This window comes from Vidua chalybeata, chromosome 11 (assembly GCF_026979565.1).
Source record: "Vidua chalybeata isolate OUT-0048 chromosome 11, bVidCha1 merged haplotype, whole genome shotgun sequence".
In the NCBI taxonomy this organism is placed as follows: domain Eukaryota; kingdom Metazoa; phylum Chordata; class Aves; order Passeriformes; family Viduidae; genus Vidua; species Vidua chalybeata.
Window position 1 is genome coordinate 2,512,737 of NC_071540.1, and position 27,541 is coordinate 2,540,277.

At 42.9% G+C, this 27,541-nt stretch overlaps 1 protein-coding gene and 1 long non-coding RNA gene across 8 annotated transcripts in view; one reads left to right on the forward strand and one right to left on the reverse strand.

The window, feature by feature from the left end:
• Positions 1–18,583, forward strand: part of LOC128793462 (uncharacterized) — a 41,785-nt gene extending 23,202 nt beyond the window's left edge. For all 3 annotated transcript variants that reach the window (XR_008432811.1, XR_008432812.1, XR_008432813.1), the window contains one exon: positions 18,452–18,583. This is a non-coding gene — a long non-coding RNA (uncharacterized LOC128793462). The remainder of the gene's footprint in view (positions 1–18,451) is intronic.
• Positions 2,880–27,541, reverse strand: part of CHST8 (carbohydrate sulfotransferase 8) — a 182,999-nt gene continuing 158,337 nt past the window's right edge. For 4 of the 5 annotated variants that reach the window (XM_053952652.1, XM_053952651.1, XM_053952649.1 and 1 more), the window contains 2 exons: positions 6,671–6,708; positions 2,880–4,296 (listed from right to left, as the gene is read on the reverse strand). In XM_053952652.1, the coding sequence (XP_053808627.1) occupies positions 3,145–4,296; positions 6,671–6,708 (1,190 nt within the window). In that variant the 3' untranslated portion in view covers positions 2,880–3,144. The remainder of the gene's footprint in view (positions 4,297–6,670; positions 6,709–27,541) is intronic. The other variant, XM_053952653.1, reaches the window with a different exon arrangement.

Sequence of the window (27,541 nt, forward strand, 5' to 3'; positions counted from 1 at the left end):
TTGACATGAAAATATTAGTTTACTTGCCTGCTGCCTTGGATTTTTTTTTTTTTGTTCAAGATATTGCATTTCTTCTGGCTTTAAAATACAACTTTACAAACATTCTTTTAAAACCACTTGTTACCTTGTGTCCACTACTCAGCAGGGAATAGGAGCTGAAAGTAACAGAGCCAAATTAATGCAACTGGACAGTATTTTATATATATATATATATATATATATATATATATATATAAAAAAATATATATATATATATACCCGTGAGTATTAGAAGGGCGCTTCTGTCTTCCTTGAGAAACTGTAAACCAGATACTACTGTGCCATATACAACCTGTTATAAACATGCAAATCATTGATCGGTTTTTGTTTAGAGTGATTGTTATCCCAGACAAAATAAACCCTGTCAAAGTCTTCACCTTCATTTGCCATTAAAAATGTAACTTCCCTGTTGTTATCTTTTACTGTAAATTAATTAAAATAGCTATGGAGGGGGTAGTGGTATGTAAAGTACACGTTCAATACAATCAGAAGTGCAATTTTTTGCTGGTATTGCTGAAGTTTTTTTCACTCATACAGTGAGCACTTGCTGATCTGGGAATGTACCAAGCCTTTCAGATGTAAATGTGACTGTATCCATTTATGTGGATGTGTAAATTAAGCTGAAAAGGAACTGGGAGAGGCAGGAGGTAGAAGGAGAGTTAGGATTCACAGCTGATGTGAATCCAGTTGAAGGGTTAAGTCCCTCAATCTTACCCTTAAAGCACTTTCAGGCTAGCAGAGGTGTGAGTGCAGATGATGCCCAGCTTTGTCCTGGGAGCCTCAGAGAGCTGACCCATGACTCTGTGTGTTCCCTGTGCTGCAAGGTGAACTGAGATTCTTCTCCCAGTGGAAGTGCAGCACACCGAGCTCTGGCACCTGACCTGCTGGCAGGGTCAGACCCTGAAAAAGTCCAAGAGGGCTACAATATCCAGCATGTCCTCTCCTGGTGTTGGTGACTGTAGCTACAGACCATCGGGTTCATCAATCAGAGCACCATCACCTCTCAGAGCACTAAATACCATTAAATGCTAAGGATGGCTACACTTAAATTCCTAGTGGTGGTCTTGGCTATGACTCCTCACACCCAATCCACCCTCCAAGAATTCCCACCACTGTCAGAATCTGCTCCATCTGCACTAGGAAGTGATCCCTGTGCCTTGTTTTCCCCTGGATGCTGCTGTCTGTGACCTGCTGGCTGAGGCTGTTGCCTGTGCCTGCTGTTGTCTGGGCACTGTGAGCTGACAAACCCCAGCCTGCTACTGCTGATCCCAGCTGGACTAGCATGAGCATTGCTTTGAGTACAAAGGCTGTTCTGCAGTCATGTGAGCAGACCAACAATCTTTGGGTGTGTGGAAAAGTGAGATGGGTGGGGGGCTGCTGCAGCAGCAAGGCAGTGCTTGAAAGGCAGGAGCATGGGCAGGCAGGGAAGGGTACCTGGTTTCATGGAACGGTGCAAGCTCCACATTACTTTTCTAATGCAACCAATTTTTCTCTGAACATAAATGGAAAATGTGATGTCAGACTTGATATGTAAAGTATTTGTCAGTGAAGCTTTTACTACAAGGTATTTTGAAACCATTTTTTCCCTATTAAAATATTTAAAACCCAAAAAAAATACTGGATGTTTCTGGGGAAACTCTAATGCCAATTCTGGTGATGCATGAGACTATCCATATGAGGATCTGAACCTGGAAACAGATTAGAACAAGCATTGTTTCTTAGGTGTTTGCATTTGTACTGTGCCAGTTGTGGTGGAACGTGGCTGTGAAATACAAACTCTAGAAGTTACTGGGGAGTCCAGGCTTGGCATTGTGATGGAGCTTGATCCTTGTTCCAGTATGGCCAGTTTAAATATCATGTCAAGTGGATAAATGACATGTACACAAGGGTTCTGTATACAGATTTTGAGTGAAAATTTACAAAGCTGAGCCTGGTTCAGTTGGTTATAGCATGGTGCTGATAATGCCAAGGTTGGGGGTTTGATTCCTGTATGAGCCATTCATTTGAGAGTTTGGCTTAAGAATTCTTGTGGGTCACTTCCAAATCAGAATATGCTGTGATTAGAGACAGTAACTGGTGGAATGTCAAGTATTTTATTCTCACAAGATACTCTGGTAGAGATGAGAAAGTCCTCTTAAGCTCAGAAATTGAACTAAAACACCTGGAATATTTTTTGCATGTTAAGTCAGATATAATTGTTACTAAAATAAGCAAGTGCAAATTGTTTGCAGCAATAAAAAGAATTACCCTGTTGGGTAGGAAATGGCATTTATTCTTGCTTGTTATTATGATGGAAAGATTTGATATTCCTGGTGACTATGAAGATTAAACCAGAGATTTATGTTAATGCAAAGGATTAAAAGAATTTTAATAACACTTATAAAGATGCAAATGTTCGCCTGCATTTTATCTTTTTGCAGATGAATATGCCATAAGGGAAATATTGAAAGGGGAGAACACATCCTCGCTCTGAATTGCAACATCTGGTTTAATACTGCTCTCACATGGTCAATAAGTATTAGTTGTTTTCACCAGTGTGTTTATGTACAGTGTAAGTTTGATTAGACTTTTTCTCCCTGACAAACTTAAGAATATCAGGAATCAGTGATCAACATCCACCTTCAAACATATGGGGCCTGTGTATGGCTTCATGCCTTGCACATTTCAACAAACTAAATATTGCTCAGTGTATTTTCCTTCTTGCTACTCCATCACTTAAAGACTGATTTTCTGAACAGTAAAGAGCTTGAAATACTGGCTGCACTTTAGAATTGCCAGCTGTGCTCCCCTCATTTCAAACACACTGTCCCCCAAGTGCAAACACAGGCCACACCAGCCTGGAAAATTCTGTGCTTTATTTGGGGGCCCTGACATATTATACATATATGTACATACATTTCATGTGGAGAAATTATAGAAAAAAATATGATTTGAAAAAGGAGGCAATTAAGGTGAAGGTGTAAACATCTGTTTATATTCTGATTTGTGTTTTTCCCTGCTCTTCAACCAATTGTTTGCTAACAGGTAAGTATATATAAACAGATGCCACCTGGATTTGTCACACAATTCAACTGATGCGACTGTGGAAATATCCAGGCTCTCAAATCAATATAGATCTTCAAAAGGTTTTGAGTAGTTGAACATCAAGTAATCCATATAGTAAAAGTCATAGCTTTGCTGTCGTTGAGAAGGAGAAAGCTGTGCAAAATACTGTTGTGTAATTTTAGTGGTAGTTCTTTCTTCATTGGAGTGACGATCTTTAAACTTGGGGAAAGTTAAATTTTGTGGAGCACCGATTAAGTGCAAGAAAAAGTTTGCATCTTCTTCCATACTTTCAAATTTCCCAACGAAGTCGTAATCTATTAAACATGGGCTGCAAAGCCTATTGACATGATCCCAGTGGATATCCATACCCACTGGCCTATGTACATCCAGGAGATACTGAATGAACTCTTTAAACTTGACTCCAGAGCCTGTCCTCAGTGCTTCTTTGGTGGCATTGACACGGTATCTGGAAATGATGGCTTTTCCAAAGACCGGGTGGTAGTAGTTGTTTGGATGTTCAAACTTGTCCCGAAATGCAGATACCAGCTTTTCAAAGGGCTCACGAATAAATAGCATTTTGGTGTAAGTGCTGAGCCTGTGATAAATTCCCTTGTGGTCAAACCCATCCAGCCGTTTCAAGTAGTTTCCGTAGTGCACGGTGTTGTGCTGGATGTCCTTTGTGGAGGAGGCCAGCCCGTTCAGCACCATGAGCACCCGCTTCCAGTTGGAGCAGCCAGCTTTTGGGACTTCACAGTACAAAACTCTGTATTTGTCTTCTACAAATATTCTAGACACGTGATAAGGAGTGATGATTCTTCTGTTATTACTCTTGTATTTTGAACAAGTTTCCCTCATAATCCGCTTCCTTTCTCCTTGGATCTGATAGAGATTTTTCCACTTGCTGTTGTTTCTATCCTCATATTTAAGTGTGGGCAGGTTGAGAATGGAGCTGTTCATGGAAATCAGAATTGGGCTCTTTTTAATTATAAACCTCCTCCTGCGTTTATGGAGCTTGATGGAATTAATTTCTTCACCTTTCTGTTGATCTTTCATGGCAAACATGATGCTGCTTTGCCTTCTGTCAGTGCTTTGAAGCTTGGTGGGCACACTTTCAGATGGCTCTAATGAATTGCTCTGCTTAACTGTTGCTGCTCTGTCTGCAGTATTTTTTCTTAATCTTCTATCCTGGTTATTGCTGGGAACACAATCCTGCTGAGGAAAAACAGATTAAAGATATTAGAGAGATAAATAAATGAGAGATTGTCACTACTTGCAGCTTGCACCACTTCACGTGGATCTTAGGTAACTTTTAGAACTGTACAACAACACGTGCTGTCATGAGCCCTCAGCACTGCACTGTGGTACGGGCTCTTCTCTTGTCCCCTTGTTCTGTGCTTACATGAAACTGAAAGGCAGAGATGAACCTGATCTAAGTTTCCAGTAAATTCTAGTTCTTATTTGGATTTATCTGTATCACTGTATTTTAGGTGGTGTACTCAGACCTTGACAGATACTTTTGTCTTAGATGTTGTTGAAATTTCTACAAAGAGGTATCTGACTATTCTGAGGACTTGCTTACTTAGTCCAGACTGCCCCTGTTGTCACACAAACTGAAGGGTTTGCTTGTTTGGGTTGTGTGTTTCCCACCACCACCCCCACATCAGTAATTTATCTTTGCAGTGAGGACAGATTGGCAGAGAGTGAAGCCCAACAGGGAAGGGAGGGAGGTTTGTGGAGTTTGCAAGGTGGAGTGAGATGTAAGTGTGGGCAGAGGGAAACAGGAAGGATGTCAGTGAAAATGCAGAGGTTTGGCTCACAAGAAGTGGGTTTGGTGAGAGCAGCATGAAGGAGACCCCAAAGGGAGGCTGGAGTGAGGTGAGCCTGGAAGCAGAGCAATGGAGGCTGAATGAGAAGCAGTGGGAGGTGGGAATGAAGCTGTGGCTGGGATCAGGTCCCAAAACCCGAGTAAGTAAAGCAGGTCTACGGGAAAGGCTTTCTGGGACTTGCTCTTTTTCACTGGGGGATCTCTCTGTTAATACTTCCTGCATACAGCCCAGGGGTGCTCCATTACTTCCTGCTTTTCAAAGTAGCTGAATTAAATCCTGTCTATGCCTCTAAGATTAAAATTATGTTCTGGTCACAGTTTAGCTATGTGTCATCCCCATTTTGAGGTCACCTGGATCAGTGTAGCATATGAACTCCCGTGGAGTATTTCAGCAGAGGAGCATATGTAGTTGCAGAATGTTTATTGCTGACCCAAAATATTTAGTTAGAGGACTTACAATTTTAAATTTAAATTTCTGATTTTCAGTGTTTCCCCAATAGTATTTAGAACTGGCTTTAAAATAAGATACTGTGTGAATTTTAAGGTGTACAACTGGGGATTAGAAGGGTCGTGCTATTTCAGGGTGCTCTTTAAGATTAAATTTGAATCAATTTTATAAGTCTTTGTTGTCTGAAAAAAAGCAATGCAATAGGTGACAAACTTGTTCTGTCATGGAGGTTTTATCTTGTAACATTCTTGTTAAAGGTCAGAGAATAAAAAAGTCCCAGAAAAGATTCAGGATTTATTACAAAAAACATTGGTGACAAAAAACCAAAAAAATCGAATTGTATTTTGTAGGTGACTTGCTTATATTTATAATTACAATAAAAAACTTGAACACAACAGATCAGTATTAAACACAGGTTTTAGGACACTTGCAGAATTCAAATTGGATGCTCTGGTAGTGAAGGTGGTGTGCAGACTGGGAAACCAACTGAAAATTTGTCATGCAAAACACTATTCGGTTGTTGGGAGTGATTGTTGCACTCTACTCTCACCTTCAGAGGTTGCTTCTGTAGTCAGAAACATGTTTGTCTCCCTAAATACCAGATGTATTTCTAAACATTACCCTTTACAAGACTGGCTGTAATTCAATCCTATTTACTCATGACATGGCTGATATTTAAAGGTTATCAAATTCAGGCTGCCCAGAATTCCGGACCTTTAATGACGCCGATGATGACCCTGGAGTTTTTGGGCAACTTGAATGTCATCTGTCAGTGTAACCCTTGGTGCAGAAGGCTGGGCTGGGCTGCAGAGGAGCTGTCAATGCCTGTCACTGCCTGGGCAGGCGATGGCACGGCTGGGCACGGCTGGGCACGGCTGGGCACGGCTGGGCACGGCTGCTCCTTTGCACAGTTTGCTCCTGTCCCTTTTCTGTGGGCTAGAGGCAGCCCTGCGCAGCCTGACTGCCACTAGATGGGGGAATGTCACCAGAATTTTTCTTTAGCCTGTTTTTAAGTGCCTCTCAAGGCCTTCATTTGATCAGTGTGATTTCATACAGAATATTAATATATGCAAAGTTTACAGTATCTTTTAGCAATATCCATTCTAGGAAAAAATCTCATAAAACTGAAGTTGCATAGCTTATCGAATTCCTATTTTAAGATGAAAATTTGCATTTTCATGGCTAAGTTTTTGATGCATCTTTCCTTTTCAGTGCTTCATCTCCAGCGTAGTGGCCTTATCTGAGTAATCTCTATCTGTATTCCATATTCAGAATATGGGTACAATTTTCTTTATGTACTTCTGAAAACTTACTTTTTTTGGTTGCTGGAATCCCATGTTATATTTTATCCCTAAACAAAGAAAGAAAGTAAAGTAATTATTTAGAAATAAAAACACATTAGTTTCTTCTCTTCTAGACTGATACAGCCAGTGTTGTTAATGCAATGACAAATAGACCAATGGTGAATCATAATTAATGTATATTTCATAGCAACAATAATCCTTGAAAGGCCTCTTTATGTATAGATGTCATGAAAGTTGTGAAATGGAGTGAAAGACTCTATGACTTTCACCCTTTTACAAACGGGGAAACTGAGATGAACAGAAGTGGAACAAAAGTGATTGCTTAACCTCCGTTAAAAGGCCAGCAGCAGAACAAGAATCAGCTGAAGGTTGTGATTCCAGGTTAGAGATCTAAAACAAAAACAAAAAAAGGCTGTCCTTTGTGTATTTACCCCAACCTGTGTGGCTTGTACCCTGAAACCTTTGATAGGGCAGTAATTAATCACAGTACTTGCATGGAGTACTCTGCTGTGAAGGCAACATGCAGGGGAGTAACGTGTAAGTGAGGTAATATTTGCACACTTTTGGAGAGGCAAACAACACAGAATCATATTTTCTCTAATCTTCTGACTTCTACAGTGATATTTACCTGCAAACAGAATAATAAAGATGTGAAAATCTGAGATGGCAGCTGTAGCTGATGTGCAGGTTTCTTTCATGACTATAACCTTTGTTAGGTATAACTTAATAATACAGAAATGGACAATGGAACCATTACTGAATTATGACATTTGTTTGAGGCTTTTCAACTGGTAGAACTGTTGTCATCACTGTCGACGTTGCTTGAAGACTTCAGTTTAATAAGTCTGCATGATGAATCCACAGCCTTGTGGACAAGGACAATTACAGCTAAAAGTCTTGCACAGCATTAAGTGAAAGCTCAGTCAGTCCCACCAGGCTGATTTCCATAGTACCAGGAAAGCTCTCAGATACACCTTGCATGATAGTTCACATTGTGACTTGCTGCAGTGAAGGTAGCAAGCCCAGCCTAGATGATCAGTCACGCTTTATTTTTGAAATCAGATCTACAAACTCATATTCATAGTAGAGTCTAAATAAAATTATTTAGTCTAATTATTTCTGTGCTCTGAGAGCTCCCCTAAGAGTGTTCATGATGCTTTTAGCTTATGTTTGAGCTTTAACTCCACTTCTGCCATTTGTTAGCAATGGACTCAAGGTTGTGTGGGATATTGTGATTCTGTGCCTATTGGTTTTACTTCATCAGAAATAAGTTCTAGGCACCTTACAGAAGGCATCTTAAGACTTCCCCTAGCTGCTTCTCAGAAATGTTTAGCTGCAAATTAAAGTCAGAAGGTGTCTATTAAACAGAAATAGAGCTTGTCTGTAGCATTCCTGTGCGGGTTCTGGAGACCTGAGGCTGATTCTGCTGTACCAGGCTTTAGGAGATGCTCCTGAGCTGTTGTCCAGTTCCTGATGTGATCAGTTAAAAACCATATTTATTCTACATTTATTCTACTGCTGTGTAACGTATTACAGAGCAAGGCAGGGCAGGAACCTGCTGTCCAAAAAACCCAGCAAAACCTGACCACCAGCACTTTGAAACAACTGATACTAAAGCATGGGTGATCTGTTTATACCATGAAAATGTTGTATTTATCAGTAAATGTATCTGCTTCTTTTTTGCTAACCCTAAGGGGCTGATTTTAAGGTGTTGAGCTGCTTGGCCTTTGCTCTAAGGCATCATTAGTACAGCTACTTGGAGTAGTTACTTATAAGATGGGAAAGATGTGTTCCCTTTCCAAAAGTATTTTGAGCTTTTTGCAGTTGAAAACTTAAATAGGCGAGGAAAGACTTTTGGTCACTTATCAAAAAACTGGGGAAGTACTTTAGACAGAATCAGTTACAAATACTGATAATTTGTTATGTCCAAATGATAATGTAACTTAGGGTTAGTTTTCTTCAGTTGTGACCATTTGTTCTGACTTAAAGCAAGCTCTTGTACCCACATACTTGGTGTAATTACTTCTTAAATTTGGTGCCACTAATAACTATTAATAAAATCCCACAAAAGTGCAGAGAGCAGGTATGAGACCTAAATATTTTGTGGTTAATTATGATTGTGTTTTCATCGTAGTGTTTCAAAAAGACAACTGATTTGAGAGATTAATATTTTGTACTGATATGCTTTGCTTTGAAAAATGAAAAATAAATGCTGGGAGGAGATGAGTAACCATTTTAAAAGATGGTTATTTGTTTACTGGCTTTAAGATGTAATCAGAACAAGAATTCCTGCTTAATATAAATGTTTGGTGAAGCACTTGCCAATCTCTTTGATGTTTTCTGAATTTGTGACATCTAAATTTGGCTTCTTTTAGTTTCTTTCTCATGATACAGACTGTCACTTTAGATTTAAATCTACATGATAAAAACCTCTTAAGTGCAGTGAAGTCAGGGAAGTTATATTGCACAGATCTATTATACTAATCAAAATCTTAATTTATTGTTATGCTACACCTTTGCTATCCATATTTCTTACCAGGTCTTTGACGTTATTGCCGGAAGGGTAATATTATTTTATTTTTTTAAGGGTAAAATTATTTTATTTTTTTAGGGTCATAAATAAACCACTGGTGTCTGGTACATGCAGTTGAAGGCAGTGATCAATAACTCTTAGGTGCCAGATGTGATGATGGCCAACATCTCACCGGTGCCCAAACACAGAGGGAATAGCAGAGACAGACTCATTCTCTAATTACAGATTGTTTGTGTTGTTTTTCATGGTGTTCTTTTCTCTTCCACTTGTGGGACCACGATTTTCCAGGCTTGAGCCTGGCCTGTGTTTTATCCAGTCCTACCACACAGTGAGACCCACTGTGAGCTGTTCTTTATTTTCTTTTCCAAATGCTACTAGCAAAACAATAAAATGTCTTTCATCTTCCTTGGGTAATACTGTATAGTTTTACCATTCTGCCTTCTCCTCTGTCTCTGCTTCAAGACCTAATTTTGGTTTGCCTCTGGTGTTTTGCTCTGGTTTGAGACTCAACTACAGCTGAAGTATTTTTTAATAAAAATGATAACTTCAAGTCTGCATCTGCAACTCATCCCTTACAGGGCTTCTGTGCATGGAGTGCTCTTGTTTGCTTCATCCAAACAGATTTGTGAAATTTACTCTGGAATGGATGTTTTGGCATTTCAGGAACATCTGTGTCAAGTATCCTATCCAAATACGCCCCAGTCTTAGGTCCTTTCTCAGAGACAGCAATGTGTACTTGACTGCAGAATGATTAATTTCTGATAAATGATTAATTTTTGATAAACATGAAAAAAATAGCTGGAAGAAGATTTTCACAAAAATACTGGTCAGAAAATCAAGATAGTTTTTTTCCTTTTTTTTAAAAAATTTAAACTTAATTCAGCTTGTACAGTATAAAAGACCTGCCCATATCTGATCCTTACTCGTGTCCACTTGTTTGCCTCTTTGAATTAAATTATTCAGTAAAGAAATTTAGTTAAAGACTGCTACCATAATAAATTATTTGGTTTTACATCTATATAAAATATAGATTTAGTATACACACCTGGAATACTGTTAAAATAAAGAAACCTCTAAAATAAAAGCATTTTCTACAAAAATTAAGGCCTAATTAGAACAGACTTTATATGTGTGTCTGTTTTAACTATGTGCTATAAATCCTTTTTCTAACATAAACTTACATTTTGATTTGTAAAAATGCCTTCAAAAGTTCCATCTAAGCTACACACAACATCTCATTTTAATAGAGATGGAATTAATGAGGCCAGGTAAAGAAGGCTTAGCAAAGCAGCAGCACATTTTAAATTGTACATCAGGAAAGAAGCCAACCTGTGCAGTGAATCTAAATAATCTGATCCCTCGGAGTCCCCAGTGAGGCTGAAGTGGGTGGTGTCACTTCCCACACATGGCAAACTCTGCCTGTGAGTGCTTGGGGGAAATGATACACGTGCAGCCTTGCCAGGCAGGTTTGGTGGTGATTGCCTTTGCCTGGGGGAAATGATGGGATGTTCCTGGGGCAGTCTCCAAACCAGGCCTTTGGAGCTCTAAGTAGTAAATCATGGCTCTTTGAGTAAAGTGCTTCTTTTTTTCCCCTTACTTTTGGAAGACATAAGAAGTTTTCCAAGCTGCTGAGGGTTGGGGTTTTTTAGTCTCTTTGAGCTTTCTTTCATGTGTGAGTTCCTTTGTAACTCAGGTAACACATTTGTCCTGAATTCTGGGCTTTTTGTTTAAATCCTACCATTGTCAAGCAGACAATTTCTGATAGTTTAAATATTATTTGAGGAATTTTGAACTCTGACGGACGGCTTATTCTTAAGCAGTTGTTGTGGTGAAGTAGAACACTTCCCAAAAAGAGAGCCTCCTTTTCCCCTCTCCTGTGCTAGTACTGTGCTAACACACCATTACTTCCCTTTGTTCTTGTGCTTTTCTGTCCCAGCCAGCTTCAGAGATGCAGGCACTGGATCTAGCTGAAACTGTGGGGGTCATTTCCAAAGCAGGAGATCTGGGGCTCCTCCATCCCACAGGCAGCATGCAATGCAGCCTGGTGCTGCTGCATTTGTGTCATGGGGTGCTTAGGATAGGAGCAGCTTGTGTGCACTTCAGTTGATTAAAACACGATTACTCTGGCTTTTTGTAACTGGAATGACTTTCCATCTTAATGAAGCAAGGGAGTCTCTGGACAGAAGTACTGTATGCAAGGAAAGCAATGCAATTCTGAAGGGCATAGCCTGGAAATAATTAAAAACATTCAGTTCATCCATCAGTTTGAACAAGAAAAAATTACAAATCGGGGAGCCAAAGCAGAGATCAGTACACACATTAAGTGACTTTTAATATTTGCCTCTTGAGGACTTTCATACTGTCAAAGAAGTTGGTGTTCCCAGTTGATTTGTGCACCAGGAGCTGATCCCGTGTGCTGGAACCAGCAAAGCTGCACAGTTGTTCTGAGGCACAGTCCTGAGCCTGGTGTCACTGCTTCCCTCCTGAGCCCTCCTTAACTCTCTCGTAGCCAAGGTGCTGTGTCCCCCTTGGCAGCTTCCCTAGGCTGCCCTTCACACATGGCTGGCCTTACCTGTCCCAGGAAGGGAATCTGGGAGTAAAGATCATCCTGTGCAGCTGGGACCCACTGTTTGGAGGTACAGCTCCCACCTGAGGATGGTGTTTATGCCTACACAGCGTTTCTCAGACAAAATACCCAGACTATCTTCCTGCTGTCGTTTCCCCTTGTCTTGTTGGACACTGACCAAATTTCAGGCACCCACAAAATTCACTCATGCTCCCCTGCCAAAGCTGGGGAAAGGAGAGGGGAAAAAATGACTGAAGGGTTCATGAGTTGATATTAGGATGGGAAGAAAACACTCCAAGGGCAAAACAAGCTAAATTTAGAGATGCAAAGTGAATTTTATTACCAACAAAGTAAGAGGAAGATGATGAGAAGTAAAATAAGGCCTTAAAACCACCTTTTTTCCCCCCAGTCCCCCTCCTTCCTACAAATAGCTCAGGGAGACAGGGCAGGGGGTTTGTTCAGATCATCATCTGAGATCTTGCACTGCTCAGGGAGAGGAGTCCTTCCCCTGTGAGGCCGTGGGGTCCCTCCCACGGGAGACATTTCTCTGTGAACTTCTCCAGCTTGGCTCCATCTCACGAGCAGCAGCTCTCTGTGACCTGCTGCAGCCTGAGTCCCACCCACGGGCACACAGCCCTCCCAGCCCTGCTGAGGAGTGGGTGTCTCTTTCCAGGGGTGCAGTGCTCCAAGGACAGGCTGCTCCAGCCTGGGAGCAGGGCCCTCTCTGTCCCCTGGGTCTCCCACTGGGTCACAGCCCCCTCCAGGCACCCACTGCTCTGGGGTGGGCACCTCCCCCAGGGGCTGAGGTGGATCTCTGCATCCCTGTGGATCCCAGGGGCTGAGGTGGATCTCTGCATCTCTGTGGATCCCAGGGGTGGATCTCTGCATCCTCCAGGGATCCCCATGTGCTGCGGGTGGGTCTCTGCATCCCCGTGGATCTCTGCATCCCTGTGGATCCCAGGGGTGGATCTCTGCATCCCCCATGGATCCCCATGTGCTGCGGGTGGGTCTCTGGATCCCTGTGGATCTCTGCATTCCGTGGATCCCAGGGGCTGAGGTGGATCTCTGCATTCTGTGGGTCTCCAAGGGCTGCAGGGGCACAGCTGCCTCACCATGATCATCACCAGGGTCTGCAGAGGAATCCCAGCTCTGGTGCCTGGAGCACCTCCTGCCCCCCTCCTCCACTGACCTTGGTGTTTCCATTGTTGTTTCCCTCACATGTTCTCACCTCTTCCTCTTCTCCAGCTAGAATTAACAATGCTCCTCTTTGTTTAGATTTTCTTCTTAAGTGTTTTCCCAGAGGCATTACCATCATCTCTAACTGGCCTTGGCCAGCAGCAGGTCCATCTCCAGAGCCATCAGGGACGGGCTCTGCTGGACATGGTGGGAGCTTCCAGCAGCTTCTCACAGAAGTCACCTCCATGGTCCCCCTGCTACCAAGAGCCAGGCCATGCAAAACCAGCACACCCCCTCATAAAGGCTTTGTTCTTCTTGCCTGTTTGCTGTACACATTTTTGTGTTGTGTACTAGTCAGAAATACCATCACTTGAAGCTACTGTTTATTTTTTTTCTTATTCTAAACACAGCCTCATGTGAGAAATAATTGTTTTGATATGGGTTGCCGCGCAAATTTTTATTTGTCAAATTGAAAGCAGGCGAGAAGCAGAAACAGAAAGAGTAGCATTTTAAAGGAATAAATTCCTTTTGAATCAAAACCCAAATAAAGTGTTGCTGTGTCATTCCGGTAAGTCCCGCTACCTACACAGCTGACATTGGTAGCTGAATATTGTCTGAATCTGTGGTATTCCTTTTGTCCAGAGAATTATACATTTGCATCCAGAGTTTGCAATGGGGCTGTGAACTGTCTACTAACTACTCTGTTGTTGAGATTGGAAGTTGACTGAGGAAAAGATTATTTTATTAACTGGGATTTGGAAACCCTGATAACTCTGACTTGCATCATACTAAAAGAACAAATATATGAACTCTTTGAGAAAAACACATACCATTGTGCTTTTTTCAAAATGGTCTTATATTCGAATAGAAACTGAATCCATCTTCTTGACGAAATAATGATGGAACTTAGGCTTGCTCTGTTTCCATGATACCCAATAAAGGAAGGGGCATGGCACATTTATACTGGAGGCTTAATTCAAAGAATAGGAGGAGCTGTTTGTGAATTTATTGCAAGGAATGTACAACTACTGTTTACTTTGTCTTCTTTGCTATCTAGCCCTACTAATTGGAACTTGCCATTTTCTGACTTAATTTATATTCAATAAGAATTCTATAAAGAAAACAGAAAAGTCAGGTCTGTGTTATTGCATTCCCCATTCCTTCTTTGGACCTATCCCTGGGAATACTGTTAATTAACATCATTAGCTTTCAGGCACTGTCAGCAGTTACTTGCAATTTCTACTTAATACCTTTCAGTTATTCTTCATTCTCATATTTAATATTTGCATATTGCCTTCGTAGCATGACTTTGGCAAGGACATTACACTTTCCCAGATTTATTAAAAAGTAAAAGCTAAAGTTTAAAATCTAGCACTGCATTTATATTTAGTAGCCTGTAGAACTATTCAGGTAACCAGAGGAATTTCAATGAATTTCAAGCAAGCACTTCATGAATTTGACTTCATGTAGCTAGTTAGAATAGCTCATCCAGAACCCAGAAATGTTTCAAGACATTGTGCAAGTTGGATGCGAAAGCTTCACTGGTCTTTCTATTGGAGGAGAGACAAACTAACTTTTGATTGTAATTTTGGTGGATTTTTGGACTCCTTTCATTTCATTTCATTTGGACTCCTTTCTGTAGAGATGTTTCTTTGGGAAAGAAAGCACAAATGGAAAGAGAGAAGGCTGCAGGCAAAACTGAAAAAGTATATCTACAAAGGCATGCCTCTGAGTGCTGAAGCTCACTGCTTTGATAGATTGACTGTAGATCAAATGGCACAGATGTGTATCCAAATGGTGCATATTATTATGTTACAATCAATTAACTGGAACTGATGGAGGTTCCCTTTCTCCTGTTCTCATAGCTGATTATTGACAAGTCTTCTTAGTATAAGGGATCAATATGGAACATTAAAAAATAAAGGTTGACACCTGCAACAGCTACAAAACTTGGTGCAGAAAGGGTGATAATTGGACAGACTTTGATTCACACCCTGTGAGAAAGAAGCAGTTCTTGGGAAGCTCAGTGTAAGGGGTTGAGCTCTTTGCCAGGCCCTTTATTCCTGAGCACTTGAAGGGCACTGGGGCTTTGCTGTTTGTCATTTCTCACTGGTTCTACTCTTCTTTGTGGAAGGCTTTCTGTTTCTTGTTAAGGAGCTCACTTGCACTCCTTCAGCCAGATTTTAATGACTGATGGGTAGAACAACATGGGTGCATGAGAATAATGTCCTGAATTGACTTTCCTATCAGTAAGACTGAGGGAAAAATGGTTCTGCTCAAAAACTGAGTGCTGGCTACTTCCAGGATTCAGGTGACATTAGATTGTACATAGGACTTGACCTGAGGTGCAACCCAGGTAGGAGGAGTCAAAGTGCAAGTATTGAGTTTTAGTAATCTTGATACTTTTGAAAGGTATGGGGAGGCCATTTAAAGATGTTAGAAAACTTTTGGAATTCACAATTTCTCCAACAGTACAGTGGCAATTTGATGTTCATATTTTCTCCTTGGTCATGCAAAGTTCAATGAAAATTGGTAGTGGAACACCTGGAAAGTCTAAAATGGACACGCCTTGCTGAGGACACTTAATGCTTCATGTGGTGTGTGCCTGAGAGGTTCAGGTGCTTCCAGGACATAAGGCTTGATCTTAACAAAGCTTTATATCATGTGAATGTTGAAAGGCAATTTAGCAGCAGTGGGATTTGCTCTGTTCACTTCAGCTCACAACTCTTACCACTAGAAACTGGACATCCCAGACTCTGGTGCAGCCTGGTGCTGGCAGTGGAGGGAAGCCTTTGGTGCCTCTCTCCCTGTGCACTTCCCAGCACTACTCTCATTCTACCTCCACCTGGCTGCCAATATCTCAGAGTCAGGGGGCACAGGAGCTGCTGCTACAGAGATAGCTTTCATCTACCCACGTGGTTCATCTCCTCGCTCTCCTGGTCCCTGCCTCTGCCAGGTCACTGCACTTCCTTCCCCTCCTCTGCACAGCACAGAACTTGGGATCTGGCAGAGAAGTAAAGGAGATGCTGCAGCAGTGGTGTGGCAGTGCACCTCAGGAACGTGGGGAGAGAAGAACAGCCTTTTGTGGGGATTGGTGACTGTTCTGTTCATCTGCACACCTGGGTGAGCTACAGTGCTCTTCTAGAGGGGCCACATCTGCTCTGGCAGTGAGAATAGACAGGTGTTCTCCACTTGGTCACTCTTGCCTGTTTCCTTCCTAGGAAGCCTGGGATGCAGGAGGCAGAGGGCTCTGGTGGAGCTGCCTCTCTGTCAGTCTGAACTATCGGTGTTACCTGAAGTGAGAACCCTTCTGCCACTGCCATTTTATGGGCAAATCTGCATTTTTCATTCACATATAATAGCACTTGCTGATTTTTTTAGTACCCCAGCGTAGAATGCTGCATCAACCCAAGGGGGGGCTGTATGAACTGAAAGATGGATTGTTTGCATATACCCTGACAGCCCAAATTTGTGATACAGTTGCTATGACAATTGAATCATCTGATTTTGTAAGTCAGTGCATACAAACAGTGAGTAGCCAATTGATTGCTGAATGTGGTTAGCTAGGAATGGAACTTTGATTTAACTGGTGAAAGTGTGTGAATGTGTCTGATTTCACTGATCTCTTTTCTATGAGAATTGTTCAGAGCATTTCAATATAAGCATGGCTCACTCACTACTTTGCATACATTTACACATGATCCATTCTCTCTGTTATGCATTGGCTGAAGGATCTCTGACACAATCTGCCCCTCTGTTTCAGTCTTCAGAGGCAGCACTCTGCCAGGTAGAGCTCTTTCCTGGCAGTGAAGCCCTGGCTGGGTGTGAGCTTTCACACCCACTGCAATTCAACCTGATCCCGTTTGGCTGCCTCTGCCTGGTGCTGCTTAAGCCCCAGGACTGTGGAAGAGTGGGCCACTAGAGGCCTTTGCTGACCTGGCTGTTTGTTCCACCGGAGATGCAACTCTTTTGGCTCTGATATGCTACTTTCTGTCTCGTGTTTTTATTGCTTACAGGCTGCACTCTGTGTGTAAACACTTGACAATCTCATTTGGTGATCTTTTCATGGCCTTAGAGTTGATCCATTGGGTGGAAAAGGAAAAAAAATGTTTTTACTCAAATGACTGAGTTCCCTAAGTTTTATTACTCATTATTCAGAAATAAAATATTTAAAACTTTTGCACTCCACTGTCTGAAGTCTTGCTACTCTGTGAATTGGAATTGGAAGCATGGGTTTAAAACTCCCTTTGTTGCAGTATTAGAACAGCTTCTGCTTAAGCAATAGTTATCTATGATTGTATAGCATTGTCTTTTCAAATATGAAAATTTGGCATTTACTTCAGTGGGTACTGGACCAGCTCCTCCATGAGCAAGCAGCAACACATGATTGATTTTTACAAGTGGTGGTAAAATGCTTTCCTAATCTCTTTACTGGATGCTGCCTTTTCTCACTAAACTTTTCCCTGAAAGGATTGGGAAGTTATTGCTGCTCCTCTGAAACCAGCTGAAAACTACTGTGGGCTTGCAAAAAACAAGTTTCTTCTTGTTAAATTTTATTTAAAAATAAAAAATTGGATAAAATTATCAGTGACTTTTTTTTACTTCTGCGAGAACTATAATATGAGAAAGTAAGTATGTGTTAAAAAATACACAGAGTAAAGTTTTGGTCTCATTTTTCATTTCTTTGTGTCTCTACCTCAAGAAAAACTAAAACTATCAGGAACAAGCATGGAAAAGAGCACCACTACTTCACATACTTCACTTTTTTCCAGTCTTTGCCTAAAAAGGGACAGCATTTACAAAACTGTCATAAATCTCTGCAGGAAAAGATTTAATTATCCAAAAAGTGAAGATGTCAAAAACATAAGGACAAAGAAATAAAAATGTTTTGCATCATTCTTTAGAATGAATTTAAATGTCTGTCTCTGTTTCCTCATGCAAATCCAGCTTTTTACCCCTTTTAAATTTTCTTTTTCATCTGAAGGCGACAAAGGCCTTCTGGCAGGAATTGGGTTTATGCTTTTCATGCAATCTCAGATTCTCTTTTCAAAGATGCTCTAAACTTTCTTTTTGGAGCTCAAATGAACTAAAACTTGCAGAGGCACATCACATGCAATTTCAGATAGCTTTTCTGTGCTTTTTGCTATTCAGAACATGAAGATTCCACTTTGAGAAAATGCATAGTAGCATGGCCTCAAATCCCTTCCCACAACTTCTTGTGTATTTGGTTTCCTTGCACAAAAATGAAATTCTTCAGGGCATATTCCTCAGAGAATCTCTCAAGCCAATTTTACCCAGAGGAACTTGAGAAATGTGCATTTTCACTTGTATGCTTTGTATGAGGTGCAGAGCTAGTAATCTTAAAAGAAGAATATGTTATGTTAATAAAATGAAATAATTAAAATTGTAGTAACCTTGATCTGGTCTCAATCTAGTACATCTTAAACAGAGCTATGGATTCAAATGATATTATAGCCTCTTACTTGACATAATTTTCCTTTTTTTCCCCATTAAGGAAGGTGGAAATTGCCAATCTGTTGACAGGAAGTGCTGGAAGAAGCAATGTGAGTGATTTCCTTGGTGACTATCAGACACTTCGGGCCAGGCTTTCAAACTACATTTGTAATAAAAGAAATACACAAATGCACTGTGGGAAAGATAGGCAGTATGGTCTTTAGCAGGCTTGTTTCTTGCTGGTGTGCTGCAAGAACCCAGCTGCCAGCCTAGTGCTGCTGGATTAGCTTGGGGAGCTTGCTGAAAGACTGAATGATTCATTGTGTCCTTCATTTATACTGAGAAGCTATAGAATCCTAAAAGTTTAGATACAGAACCTCTGGCATAAAGTCTGAATATATTTTTGCAACACTGCATCCTCAGGAGATCTTTTCTGTAGCGCCTATTTTTGTATTTCATAATGGTGTGTTTTAATAAAAAAAACATTTTGTCAAATCACAAGTCAGCAGATATTGTCTTGAAGTGAATTATTGGAAGAAAAATTCTGAAGTAATCTGCTGTTAGTAAATGGCTATGTATGGGTCAGGCAATTTCAGAGGTTGTTACTGTGCTCATTTTGGCTGGGATAGAATCAATTTTCTACTATGGGGCTGTATTTTGCATTTGTGCTGCAATCACTGTTGAAGTACAGGGATGTTTTTGTTACTGCTGGGCAGGGCTTACACAAAGTCAAGGCCTTTGCTGTTCCTTGCCCTCAAATGGAGTAGGCTGGAGGTACACCCGATTTTGGGAGGGGACACAGCTGACCACAAGTGAGCCAGTATTCCACAGCGTGTGGCATTCCATTGTGCTCCCGTGTAAAGCTGTGGGAACAGGAGGAAGAGGCGGAGGATGGACTGATGGCATTTCCCTGCCTGAGCAACCACTGCCACCTGATGGGGCCCTGCTGAACTTTCGGCTGCCCTTGGGAAGCAGGGAATGAAATCCTCGCTTTGCTCTGCTCTGCTCTGCTCTGCTTTGCTGTGCTGTGCTCTGCTGTGCTCTGCTCTGCTCTGCTCTGCTTTGCTTTGCTCTGCTCTGCTTTGCTCTGCTCTGCTGTTCTCTGCTCTGCTCTGCTTTGCTTTGCTCTGCTTTGCTCTGCTCTGCTTTGCTCTGCTCTGCTCTGCTCTGCTTTGCTCTGCTCTGCTTTGCTCTGCTCTGCTGTTCTCTGCTTTGCTCTGCTTTGCTCTGCTCTGCTCTGCTTTGCTCTGCTCTGCTCTGCTCTGCTCTGCTTTGCTCTGCTCTGCTCTGCTTTGCTCTGCTCTGCTGTGCTCTGCTCTGCTTTGCTCTGCTCTGCTTTGCTCTGCTCTGCTTTGCTCTGCTTTGCTCTGCTCTGCTTTGCTCTGCTTTGCTCTGCTCTGCTCTGCTTTGCTCTGCTCTGCTGTGCTCTGCTCTGCTTTGCTCTGCTCTGCTTTGCTCTGCTTTGCTCTGCTCTGCTCTGCTCTGCTTTGCTCTGCTCTGCTCTGCTCTGCTTTGCTTTGCTTTGCTTTGCTCTGCTTTGCTCTGCTCTGCTCTGCTTTGCTCTGCTCTGCTTTGCTCTGCTCTGCTCTGCTCTGCTTTGCTTTGCTCTGCTCTGCTTTGCTCTGCTCTGCTTTGCTCTGCTCTGCTTTGCTCTGCTTTGCTCTGCTTTGCTTTGCTCTGCTTTGCTTTGCTCTGCTCTGCTCTGCTCTGCTCTGCTCTGCTTTGCTCTGCTCTGCTTTGCTTTGCTCTGCTCTGCTTTGCTTTGCTCTGCTTTGCTCTGCTCTGCTCTGCTCTGCTCTGCTCTGCTTTGCTCTGCTCTGCTCTGCTTTGCTCTGCTTTGCTTTGCTCTGCTCTGCTCTGCTCTGCTCTGCTTTGCTCTGCTTTGCTTTGCTTTGCTCTGCTCTGCTCTGCTCTGCTTTGCTCTGCTTTGCTTTGCTCTGCTTTGCTTTGCTCTGCTCTGCTCTGCTTTGCTCTGCTTTGCTCCTCTGCGTGGTCTTGGCTGTGCCTGTGTCTCGTGTTAAGACAATTTACGAGGTAGACACTCTGCTATGTGTTGCCTTCCCTTATAGTTTTAACTGATCCCTTTCCACCAATAAGGAGAAATGAAATACAAATATCTGTAAGTGAAAAAAATTCTACTGTTTACTAACAGGAGAAACAGCATCAGGCAAAAATAGCAGTGATTGATGACCAGCTAGAAAGTTGCCAAGGCTCACTAACTGCCCCGGGACAAAGACAAGGCCGCACGGGTGGGGTAACCCCCGTTCCCCATGAGGCGGCTCGGAGGGCAGAGGGGAATGGCCTCAGCGCTGTCCCCGATCCCTGCGGCGGCAGCTCCGGGCCCGGTGGGGCCGCGCCCCGGCTGGGGCAGGGCTGGAGCCCAGCGAGGGTTCAGGAGGATCAACCCGCCAGGGCCTGGGGATGGATGGCAGGGACAGCAGGGGATGGCAGGGGATGGATGGCAGGGACAGCAGGGGATGGCAGGGGATGGCCGGGGATGGCAGAGCAGGGGCTGGGGCCGCTCCGGCCGGGGCCGGGCCCTGCCGTGGGGCGGCCCCGAGCCGCGGAGCAGCGGGGCCGCTCCGTTCCCCGGCGCAGGCACACACACGGCCCGGGGCACGCCAGCACCGGGACACGCACCTGGGAAACGACAACGAGAGCCCGAAAGGGAGGCCTTCACCCGTGCTGCCTCAGCTCTGTGTCAGGAACCCAAGGGGCAGGAAAACCCCAAGAGAGAGAAGCCAAACGCCTCTGCCTGAGCCCAAGTCCCCGAGGCCAGAGTGGCTCTGCTCGAGAGACCCGCAGCCTTTCAAAGGACCCCAAAAACCCCGATCCCGTTTCCAGCCGCGGCTCCGGGCTTCGGGACACAGCGACAGTTTCGGGCACAGGTAGATGTGGAGAGCAGTCACATTTTGGAGTGCCCACGACAGCCTGCTAAACTGGCTTTATCTCAACCACGAGTTTTCTCACTTCTACTCTTTGGATTTTCGCCCAACGCCGTGGGAAGGGGCAGGGAAGTGAACGAGTGGCTGTGGTGCTTAATTAGTGGATGAGGTTAAAGCCATGACAGTTAATTAATGTAGACAATATCAGTTTGTGTTTTGCTGATTGTATTTTAAATGGGTTTAATTTTCAAGAGTTTCCAGCATGGGAGGTTTCAGAGCCCATGTAACACGAATTTATGGGCTTGGCAGGCTTGCCTTGGTCTGGGGGCCTGGGCTCCTTACTGACTCTGTGCCTCTCTCCTCAGCTACCAAATAGGAAGGATGTGCCTCCCAGAGGAGTGCGTGCCTGTAAGCTCGTTAACCAACAACACGAGTAGTTAGTGCTTCTAACATTCTAAAGGTGCTTTCCTTAACTTATTAAATTGCAGAGAATTAAATTGCAGTTACTTTTGAATTTCAAATTAAAAGCAGTACTTTTGAACAAAGTTTCTTTTTTTTTTTATTTTTTTATATTTTAAAAAAATTTTTTTCCCCTGCCCAAAAGGTTTTCCTGTCATGTTTTGTGTCACCTTAATTGTTTTGGAGTTTCTCCCAAATTCTGCCTGTGTTTATATGTTAATGTTGATGGACATGCTGTTGACACAAACATTTTCCAAATGCTCTTACTGTGCATGCTCCTTTGACAGCATAGATTTTCAAAAATCACTTTCCAGTTGTTTGGCCTCACATTCTATATCACCTGGAGTGCCACAGTGGAATAACTGATGTAGAGAATAAAATGTTCCTTGAGAAACTTAGATTTGTGTGTGTGAACCACTTCAAAGACTTTTAGTGCAGGACTTGTAAGTTTTATTTGGTTCTGTAGAGTGTTTCAGACAAATTTGGATGTGGATAGGATATGTTTTTCACTGCTTTTCTTTTTAAATACTACTTTCTGGTCATAATCTCAAAATCTGCATAACCAACACTCTTTAAAATGTGTTTCAGTCATTTTTAAATATGATTTCACCTTTGTAGTAAAATAATGCAAAGAAATCCCTGCCTGTTACATTAAGATTCCAGACATCTAGAACTAGTTGTAGCATCTTTACTTAAACCATCTCCTCTCTGAGTCCTCCAAAAGGAATGGGTCTGTTTTACTGCTTTTCTCCCAAATTCTCCCTTGTTCTCAGGGTTCTCTTTCTTCTCTGTCAACACCCTAAAGGCATCACAGTAGCCAAAATGAATGTATGCAAACATCTTAAGAGAAGTGCCTATTAGGATTTCTAATGTTTTGAATGTTTTTCTGCGTTTCCTCAACTGTATATGGCTTTGTTTAAGCAATAAAATTACAAATAATTAGAAATCCAGACAGGGACTCCTTTTGCTTTAAATCTACACAGGGACTGAGGAACCCTGATTCACTTGTTATTGAATTAGAGAATTACTGAATACTAAAATAAAGTAATATAAAAATGCTGGGTCAGGTGAAGAATGCTGTTTGTTTTAACTCTATTTAATTATATTTATCTGTATTTAATTGTATTTAATATCTCCTTTAACCAAATAAATGTCCAGATACTCATGACATGTAAAATGCTACTACTAGTTCAAAACTATTAAGTAAGAACTTTATAAGAAATATACCACCTTTATTGAAATTGAGAGACATAGTAATGAACTCATTTTATCCTATATTTTAATAAGAATACTGCTGATTTCATTCCAAGTAGGTGTTATGTTAAATTAACTAAAAGTCTCTAGTGTTTTAGACAGTAAATTACAACACTAAGAGCTCAAATCTTGTTAAACATAATTTAATAAGAGAAGAAAATATTTTAGTTGGTTTTTAGTGTCCACATTCAGAGTTTAAAGTAGAAAAAATACACTTATGGCAAAAAACAACATGGAAATAATAATGTTTTTCTTCTTCCTTTCTATAGCAGAAGCTGTTATTTTTAATACACATGAAAAAACTTCAGGTTTGAGATTTCATATTTAAAAAAAAAAAAAAAGTATTCTAGAAGCCCATGCAGTTCATAGCTGGTTCTGCACTGAAAGCTAGACCAGGGAGGTTTTTCTGGGGCTCAGTCCTGCTCAGTCAGGGGTGCAGCCCCTGTCTCCCAGTGAGTTGCAGTGACCGCACCAGGCAGCAGGGGCAGGGCGATGTCAGGCTCGTGTCAGGCTCGCAGCCCTTCTGCTCATGGCCCATCAGTTTCCCATTGTTCTTTACAAGAATCATTTTTGTTGGAAAGGTCCTTTGCAACCACTGAGCCCACCCATTAACCCCAGCCCCTCCTTAACTCCATGCCTTTTAAATACCTCCTGTAAGTTTGCAAGCCTGTAGCTCTTTTAAAAATCATGTCACCAGATAGATATTGAAAGGAAAATCCTGATCATAGCTCTACAAAACCAATAAAACTGCCTTTGTGAGCTTTTATGAAATTTTTTATTGCTCAGGGGGTCTCAGTTTCAGCAGGCAGTGAACCACATTTAGACACTAAAACCTGTTTCTCACACTCATCTCCAGAAGTCATTGCCTCTGTGCTTACAGCACTCCAGTCCTGAGAACATATTTATTTTCCTGTCTAAATTTCTGTACAGTAAAATCAAAATACAAAATGTTTAACATATGTACCTACTCTAAGTGTTGCTAGCAAGTGAAGAGGTCAGTGATGGCTCCTGGAAAGGAAACACGTTTCTTTGTTTTCAGTACTACAGTAGCTAAGACAGAAAACATTAATTTTCATTAATCACTTTGCTATTAATCTCAGTTTAATATCCATTTCAGATGTTCTAGATAAATTCTTAACCTTTCAGTTGTTCCCTGTTGCAATCCTGTATCACTGATGAATCTTGGCAGTGACAAATAGCACTGTTAGGCCCTGCAACAGCTTCTATTCGTGTTCTTCCTCTGTCTTTAGAGGGAGGAGAAAGGAACAGGCCAGGGAAGACAGTTGGAATACTGATGCTCATAAATGGCATCCATCCTTCTTTTCCTCACCTTCCTCAAACTCTGAGCCTGACTGCAAAAAAGCCAGAAGTTGCCTCCTTAAAAAAAAAATTTTAAAAATCAGTATGCTGAATGATAGAAAGCCTTTGCTTGTCTCGGTAGGAAATTAAGCCATGTTAGGTATCAATTAGTCATTCACAGCTCTGATGCTCTCAGTGGGTAAATGGGAAGGTTGTTTGATTTACTTTGAAATTTTTACAAAATTCCCAAGAGGTTCAATAACAAACTTCTGCCTGCCAAGTTTAGAATATTAAGGTAGAATAAGTTACTTGGCAAACTTTAAAACAACATCCAAAATAAGGTACTTTTCAAACTTAAACTTAGCAAACTCAGTTAGCCAACTTGAACCTGTCCAGGCACAACACACTAAGGCATTGTCTGAAATTTCTAGTCTGTATTACCATCTATTCTGAGAAGAAGAAGTTAGGAAAAGAAAGAGAGAAAGAAAGAGACAGAAAAGAGAAGAGTAGAAAAGTCACCATCTGTGGATCCAGTGACAAAGTTTGATTGTTGTAATTTCAATGTCCAGTTGTTGAAGTGGTGCTGAAAGTGGCCAAATCTTGATCCATCAGGGCTGGGGGAAGCCCATGAAACACAAAGTTCCTTGGGTTAGTACAGGTTCAGGTTTGGGTGAACACCCAGGTACCTCCCTGGGGGGAGTTTTACACTGTCTGTGCCACACTGTGGATCCTGGGGCACTTTGGGGGGCTCTGATGGTTTTTGGCCCCTTCTAGGACGTGCCTCTCCCAGCAGCTGAGCCAGGTGTGGCCCATGTGAAGGGATGAAAACCTCCAGCCCTCTGTGTGAGCATCCTGAGCCTTCCCCAAGGGCGTTTCCAAGCTGAGCCACTTGTGCAAGGGAGGGCATTGCCCTGCTCCAAAACCTGATCCACCTGGCAGCATCTGCATCTGATCTGCCTCTTCCCCTCCCTGGCTCCCAGCTCGTCCCCTCTGGGGCTGGGTGTTCATCCCCTGCCCCAGGGCCCGTGGCCACCAAAGCCCCCGTGGCCACCAAAGCCCCGCTGCTTTTGCCAGTGGCCAGTGGTTTGAGCCATTTCAGTCCCTCACAGCCTCCCAGCTCCACCAACACAGCATGTCCCATTCTGGAATAGGTGGATCGTTTCCTCAGGAAGAACTGCCACGTGTCCCTGACATCCCTTGCAATGAGTGTTTGTGTTCTTGCAGTGAGTGGTCTGATAACACAGCCAGGACAATGAGACAGTGATGTGCACCTTGCAGCAACCAGAAATTCCAGGAATCTGCTCCTTTTTGCCACATGGGGCTGGGACCTTTAAAAAAGCTGCCAATCGTCCTATTGGAGAGAAAACAACTCTCACTGTGAGAGTTATCAGATGTTATCTAAGCCGCTGAAATTGGACTGGAATTTACTTGAACTCTGAAGCTTTTGGGTCTGCCCCAAATTTACCACTACCTGATGGGAAGACTGGCAGACAGGGATAATAACAATTCAAATCTATGAATAATGTTATTCCAGGTGACAAGGTAATTAAACAACAAAGCTCTCTTCCAATGGACAAAATAAAAAACTGTACTACTTTTTTTCAGTTTAGAACCAGGTGAAAACAGGATTTTGATTCAAGCTGGAAGTGTAAGTTCTCATTAAATGAAAACACCAGATTAGTTTAAGAAGTTTTTGTTTTAGGAATATTCAGTTTCTCTTATAATGGTATGTTCTGGAATATATTTTTTATGACTTTCAGAAGTATCAATATGTTAAAAAAAACCCAAATCAACCAATCCACCCACTCAGTCTATTACTGCAATATGAAGTGTTTTAATTTTCCTTGTGTATTTTTTGTTGTGAAGAAAGCAGCATGGGCAATTAAAAAAATAAGCTAATATGTCAATGTATGTATTGTAAAAATTTCGTAGCTAGCAATATTATTAAACTGTCAAGAAAGACCAAAAAACTGCTAGATATAAATATTTTTGAATGTTATCTGATAGGAAAACTTTTCTTTGGGATAGTGGGAGATGCATTTCAGAATCTGAGTTTCATGTAAAAAATATCCTTTGTGCCTTGTGTGCTGGGGAGGAGCTGTCCTGATGAGATCTGAGCTGAGCTGGGGGCTGAGCCCAGCACGTGGAGCTGCCCCGGGCAGATCGAGGGCTCCTAACCCTGAGCAGACCCAGGGCTCCCAGCCCTGAGCAGATCCAGGACTCCCAGCCCTGAACAGACCCAGGGCTCCCAGCCCTGAACAGACCCAGGGCTCCCAGCCCTGAACAGACCCAGGGCTCCTAACCCTGAACAGACCCAGGACTCCCAGCCCTGAACAGACCCAGGGCTCCCAGCCCTGAACAGATCCAGGGCTCCCAGCCCTGAACAGACCCCGGGCTCCCATCCCTGAACAGACCCAGGGCTCCCAACCCTGAGCAGACCCAGGGCTCCCAGCCCTGAGCAGATCCAGGGCTCCTAACCCTGAACAGACCCAGGGCTCCCAGCCCTGAACAGACCCAGGGCTCCTAACCCTGAACAGATCCAGGGCTCCTAACCCTGAACAGACCCAGGGCTCCTAACCCTGAGCAGATCCAGGGCTCCCAGCCCTGAACAGACCCAGGGCTCCTAACCCTGAACAGATCCAGGGCTCCTAACCCTGAACAGACCCAGGGCTCCCAGCCCTGAGCAGATCCAGGGCTCCTAACCCTGAACAGACCCAGGGCTCCCAGCCCTGAACAGACCCAGGGCTCCTAACCCTGAGCAGATCCAGGGCTCCTAACCCTGAACAGATCCAGGGCTCCCAGCCCTGAACAGACCCAGGGCTCCTAACCCTGAACAGATCCAGGGCTCCTAACCCTGAACAGACCCAGGGCTCCTAACCCTGAGCAGATCCAGGGCTCCCAGCCCTGAACAGACCCAGGGCTCCTAACCCTGAGCAGATCCAGGGCTCCCAGCCCTGAACAGACCCAGGGCTCCCAGCCCTGAGCAGATCCAGGGCTCCCAGCCCTGAACAGACCCAGGGCTCCTAACCCTGAGCAGATCCAGGGCTCCCAGCCCTGAACAGACCCAGGGCTCCCAACCCTGAACAGATCCAGGGCTCCTAACCCTGAACAGATCCAGGGCTCCCAGCCCTGAACAGACCCAGGGCTCCCACCTGCAGGAGAGCAGCACAGCCTCCTCTGCACACTGCAGAACCCAGGATGCTCTGGGATGTATGTGAAAGTCATCCAAGGAAAAGGCCTCGTGGGACAGGGCA